Source organism: Pollicipes pollicipes, unplaced genomic scaffold (assembly GCF_011947565.3).
Source record: "Pollicipes pollicipes isolate AB1234 unplaced genomic scaffold, Ppol_2.1 Scaffold_7261;HRSCAF=8764_pilon_pilon_pilon, whole genome shotgun sequence".
NCBI lineage: Eukaryota > Metazoa > Arthropoda > Thecostraca > Pollicipedomorpha > Pollicipedidae > Pollicipes > Pollicipes pollicipes.
Genome location: NW_023597054.1, coordinates 371,059 through 377,063, shown reverse-complemented (window position 1 = coordinate 377,063; position 6,005 = coordinate 371,059). Strand labels below are relative to the sequence as shown.

General features: G+C 59.2%; 1 protein-coding gene across 1 annotated transcript in view; it reads right to left on the bottom strand.

The window, feature by feature from the left end:
* Window positions 1-1,921: 1,921 nt before the first annotated feature.
* LOC119112272 (uncharacterized) overlaps window positions 1,922-6,005 on the bottom strand; it is a 7,798-nt gene continuing 3,714 nt past the window's right edge. Inside the window, exons 2-7 of the mRNA XM_037236379.1 lie at window positions 5,657-5,703; window positions 4,811-4,948; window positions 3,730-3,983; window positions 3,383-3,524; window positions 2,669-2,774; window positions 1,922-2,282 (exon numbers count right to left, since the gene is read on the bottom strand). Of these exons, the coding sequence (XP_037092274.1) occupies window positions 2,169-2,282; window positions 2,669-2,774; window positions 3,383-3,524; window positions 3,730-3,983; window positions 4,811-4,948; window positions 5,657-5,703 (801 nt within the window). The 3' untranslated portion in view covers window positions 1,922-2,168. The remainder of the gene's footprint in view (window positions 2,283-2,668; window positions 2,775-3,382; window positions 3,525-3,729; window positions 3,984-4,810; window positions 4,949-5,656; window positions 5,704-6,005) is intronic.

The window sequence follows — 6,005 nt, the reverse complement described above, 5'->3', positions numbered from 1 at the left end:
GTGTACCTGCCCGGAGCACAGGGGTCCTCCGATTCATAAATAGCTATCCTGAGCCGGCAAATCCCGAACACAAAGGGGGATCTCCTGTCCAGAGAGGAACTAGCTAGATCATATAAAGCGTTCTGTTCCATAACATTGGGCCGCTTCAATGCAGAAAAGAACCTCCTGAACTGAGGTAAGGACTTTCTAGCTCAGCTCATAGACTGACACACGAAGACCAGGACAGGCTTCATTTTAGAGCATCGTGACTTTTCGTACAGCTGACGCTTTGCTTAGATCCTCTGGTTGTGTGTTCCATGGACTCCTACTTGCATTTTCATTTTTGCCTGCACCCTTATCGTGATGGCTTGCTTAACCAACTTCCACGTTTAGCCTATTTCAAGTTGTATCCCCCAACTTCAACCTTTTTACTCGTCAACGACATGACATTCATTCATTTTTCTTTACCTTTTAGCGTTTGCCAATTTGAAATTGTGTTGCTTGGCCTTTCTACTGTTGGTTGTTTTATTTGCTTTGTGCCCATCGGATTTCAGCATTTTTCGCGTTTTTCAAAATCAAACACTAAAATATGCGCTATTAACTATCAAACCTCCCGTCAAAACGTTTTTAAAAATATCGAAATTCCCCTACGAGGCCCAGAGATGATGTGAGAAGCGTCCAATTCGTCCAGACGCTGCAGTTACGCAATTTGTAGTAATCCGCGCTCGCCAAGAATTCTTCTTCTAATTTTCCGCTTTTACGCACATTTGTTGCACTCGTCACGCCAAAATATCGAACACATTTGGCAAACGCGCACTGGAGTAAGAATGACATGCAAAAACGAGCTTCGTGGTCGCTCCGCGCCGGCCTGCCATCTCCGGGACTGGGGCTCTCCACATCTGAGGTTGACCACACGATCCAGCTTCCGGACCGGCGTCCGCTGCGCCAAGACACGCCGACCGCATCTCCCATATTTTCTCACCATTCCCTGTTTCCATTCCATCGCAGCGAAAGGAGCTGACTCAAGTTACTCGATGTAATGGCTCACTGTATATTCAAATGACGCGAAGGTGAATGCATGCACATTCACTACGTAGTCGCCTCAATCACAAGGTACGCCGCAGTCCAAGCACTTAGGCGCCGGCAAAAATCACAGCAAAAACATCACAGCTGCACCACAAATACCCGAGTCCTCGATATGATCGTAACGCAAGGAGTCTGTACTGCAATGAAACCCGCAAAGGAACTACGCCACTAAAACTGTTCCAGATACCATCTAGGTCATGAACTTGTAGCAAACTAAACATTTTGCTTGACAAGCTTGACTTCGTTACGCAAAACAATCGTAACGAAAACACTTCAAATAAAAAGGTCTTCTTAATGGACCACCTTAATCATGCTCTGGCTTCGCATGTCACATGTACCCGTACAATAGGAGCGCACTCACAAGCTTCGAAAGGCTTTGCTTGGTACGTCACATGTACCCGTACAATGAAAATGCGCTCACAAACTTCGAAGGGGTGTGGACTATACAAGCACAACCTCACATGAAAGACGAGCTATTCCGCCAACCTGCACTATCCGCTAATCCGTTAAATCAAAGCAGAAACACTACACCCCAGGCCTCGGGAGACGACCCTCGCGAGGCACCACACCGGAGATCTCCAACACCCATACCAAGAGGAACTCAAACACCAGTGCGGACCGCTTGTAAAAACAAACAAAGAAAAACCACGACCTTAAACATGAGCTGAGCGGCTTAGGCCAACCCACGCTGCATTCTGTTCAGTCCAAGCAGAAATACCACACCGCAGTCCTTCCCAACGAGGCGCCGCACTGTCCTAGCGAGGCGTCACACTGTCCTAGTGAGGCGCCGCACTGTCCTAGCGAGACACCACACTGTCCTAGCGAGGCGCCGCACTGTCCTAGCGGGACACCACACTGTCCTAGCGAGGCGCCGCACTGTCCTAACGAGGCGCCGCACTGTCCTAGCGAGGCGCCGCACTGTCAACTAAAAGCCCGGATCAGGATCAACTAAAAGCCCGGCGAGAAACACTGGAAGTCCGGTGAGGAACACTGTTAAAAACAAATCTGAGCACTTCTTTGACACGGACTTCACGGAAGTCCGCTGACGTCATAGGGCACGAGTCCAGGTCCCTGCAGACTCGCTGATCCCACGGTCGACGCCCTCAGCCTGAGCTGCCCGGCGGCGAGGGCAAGGCCGACGCGGAGGGCGACGCACGCGGCACCACCGCGTTCGCGTACTTGACGTGCGGCTGGGGCGAGGCCATGGCCACGTACTCCTGGGGGCGGCGGGCAGACGGCCGATGAAGACGGACAGGTCACTCTCGCCGTCAGCGCGGACACTACGCCGGGGGTATTGTTGCGACACGAGCCACCCCACTGCTGCGAGCCTGCAGTCGGCGACATTGGCCACGTCTCGGTCTCCCGATGCACGCGACGTCTCTGTGCCTCGTAAGAGCCTGTTTCCGAACCCAAATCTCCTCGCGGCGTTCCATCCCACCGACAATGGCCGGCAGCCCAGCCAGAATCACGATCTTCAGCGACGCTGCTTGCGGCCGCCGGCGCCGCCGGCGCCGCCTGGCCAGCTGGCAAACACCGCCTCACCAGGCTCCAACACTGTGAGCTCCCGTGTCCCCGTGCCGAGAGTGCTGCGTTGCGGCCGTACCATGGACGCCAGCGCCGCCAGCACCATGTCCAGCCGCTGCATCAGGCGGCCCAACGAGGGCCGCTCGGCCGGCTCCAGACTCCAGCAGTCCAGCATCACGTCGTCCCTGCGGCGGGGCGCGACCGCGTCACGGACCGGCGTCGGGTCTCGAGCTGCGCAGCCTCCGCGGCGGACCGCGCCGGGACCGCCGCTCGGGCAGGTCCGCTGACGCGGCCGGCCGGTGGGGCGTGACAAAAGATGGCGCAGCGAGATATGTATTAACGTATACGTCCCGACTGTCCGAGTCGATGTGTATAGCATAGCACTGGAGAATTACTAGCGCCTGGTGCCTGTGGACAAAGCCTGTTGTGTTCAGGCGGGTTCCTGGCAGCGCAGTACTGAGTGAGGCCGCAACGCCAGGTGGCTGGTGACGAACATTCGGCTGCTCATCTCATGTATTGTTCTCGCGCCGTCGACGAAGCCATCCAGATGCTGGCTTCCGGGCCGGGCTCCGCAAGCCCAGCAGCACCGCGTGACACCGGGCGGAGAGACGGGGGGGGGGGGGGGGGGCGATGGAGATCGGGTAGCGGAGTAATCCCAAGAGAGCCGCGACGCCACCCTTTGATCCTTTCCCCATCCTCGTGAAACTCGGCGACCCCGGAGTGGGATCGGACACGCTGCCCCAGCGGGTCAAGGTCAGACTCGACCGCCTCTGCTCGTGGTACGAGGACTCACACCCGGCTGCCTTTGCTGGCGGCGTGGCCGGCTGTCGGCCGCAGACGCTCGGGGCCCGGCCGGCCGTGGTGGACAGCCGCCGGTGCCAGTCTCTGCCAGGGCGGGCTGAGTGGTGCCGACAGCGCGCCGGCCGCGGCCGCAGCTGCGGCCAGAGACACGGGACACCTGTAACGCGTAACCTTACACACCGGTCAGGCAAGCGTGGCGCCGTCACCGGGCCAATTACACCGCCGGCCGGGCATCAGCTCCACCGGCCCCAGCGGGCCGACCGCCGGCACCAAGCGACCACCCAGCCCTCCGCCCGACACCACCAGACTGACCTCCGCACCTCACTCGCCCCCACTCACCGTCGCATGCGGTGGCCGGGCCTGGTGCTCGGCCGGCGCCGGCCGCTCTGTTGCCGGTGGCCGGCCCGGAGCGCGTTCTCTCGTGGTGGCGCGGCAGCGAGTGGTTCGTCGTCGGGTCGACCACGCCGCTGCCGCCGCCGCCATGCGGGACCACCCGCACCGACTCGTACTCGTAGTAGTTGCTGATTGGCCATTCGGCGGCGCTCGGCTTGGCGCGCCGGCCGCGCTGCGAGTGGCCCACCTGGTGCTGCCGCCTGGCGGTCACAGCTGAAGTTAGAAGCAGGGACGCGACACTGCACAGGTGCTGGCGATCAGCTCTGGCAAGTACACTTGGTGCCGCCAGCTGGTCGCCCGTGCTGGAGGTACGATCAGGGTGCAACGGTGCTGAGGGATGAATCAATCGGCTGAAGGGACCGGAGTTATGAAGGCATTACCACCTGCACGCGCAGTGTCTCTGGAGCCGGACGTACCATTTGCGTGGCTGAAATGTCGCACACTTGACAAATCTCAGACATTGGAAAGACAACCATCGATATATCCTGTCACCAATGATCGCGATGATCACGAACGGGACAGGCATGCCCCAGACCATCCGACACGAGTCGGACGCAACGACACAAACGGCCTGGGCACGATCACCGCGGCGTAGGCCTTTCGCCAGGGGACATGCATTGAAGCTCACCAGCCAGCGAGGGGGCCATTACACTTCCTTCCTTGCACGCACGCCAATGACCACATGCAAGCGACTCTGGCCGAGTACGACAGGCAAGCGACTCTGGCTGAGTACGACAGGCAAGCGACTCTGGCTGAGTACGACTGGCAAGCGACTCTGGCTGAGTGCGACAGGCAAGCGGCTCTGGCTGAGGACAACAGGCAAGCGCTACGACTGCCGAGTGCTTCCGTGAGCCCATCATGCGCACCTGTCCTATGAGCAGATGATGCGAACAGCACGAGGACAACCGTCGCGCTCGCGCCTCGCACGGGGGCCGGGGGAGGCGTGCTCATTCGGGCCCACGGAGACCAGGCGTCAAAATGTGGCAAGAACAGAGCTAGACAAACGCGACCGAAATGAACCCCTCACCTCGGTGGCGCTTGGACAAAGCAGACCCTCGGCGGGCGGACAAACGTATGTCCGGGTGCTACCGCCCCACACCTGGCCTCGTCCCAGAACTTTTCCTCCAGTCGACTGACCAGAGCGGCGCCCCTTAGGCGTTCCTCGCTGGAAACCAAGACCGAACACCGGTGAACAGGTCGTGCTGGATTAGGCGTCGTGTCGGCTTGCGCGAGCCCGTCACGGCCGCCATCGCGGGTCGTGCACGCGACACATAGGGGAACGAACACTAGGCACATCCCTACTTTGCAACGTAAAAAGGCCCAGTAGGCACAGTATGCTAGACCATCTGTCGGCGCAGGTTAAAAAATCGGTTGTTTAAAGCGGCTGTGTGGCACGAGACGTTACCCCCAATACGCGACCTAGGGGTAAAGCTTTTATGCATTGAATTCCCCGGCATGTTCGGTCCAGGCTTAAGTTCGAACAAAATTCGATCACTTACCGCCGCTTTCATAGATTTTAAATTCCAACCGATCGGAATGCTGTGGGAAGCCTCTGCTTGAAAATACTAATGTCATTAAAGCATGTTTCGGCACTGGTTAACCTAAAATATCGCTTGGAATATGCATGACCATTATCATTTCTTACTGGATACTGCAACTCCCATCATCCCGTAGCAGTTTCGTGCCCGAATACTTGTTTAACAAAATGGATCCTGTAATTACAGGAAACATGCCACCCGGAAAAACTTCAAATCAATAACACAGAGGCGGCTCAGTGTCCCTTCTATGACAGGCCCAGCGGCTCAGATCAGGTGGGCGATGGGACGGGATCTTCCGGTGCCAGAGAGCCGTGCGCGGCGTCCTGGCCGCTCACTGCAGGTGGTGCTGAGTCTGCTCGTAGTTGGCGTAGTGTCCGAAGTGCTGGTGGTCGTGGTCGGAGCCGGAGCCGGGGCTGGGGCAGGGGCCGGGGCCGGAGCCGGGCCGGGGCCGGGGCCGGGGCCGGGGCCGGGGCCGGGGCCGAGGGCGGGGGCCACCACCAGCCCTGCTCGGCTTCCGGGCCGCAGCATCAGGCTCGTATGGGTTACACGGTCGCGCCGCGCGGTCGCCGCGCTGGCGGGGCCCGGGCTGCGGCGGGTGGGTCGAACGCCGCCGCGCGAACGCGCCCGGGTCCGAGAGAAGCGAGCGGGGCCAGGATGGGCCTCCCGGGATACGGCGTCGGAGCG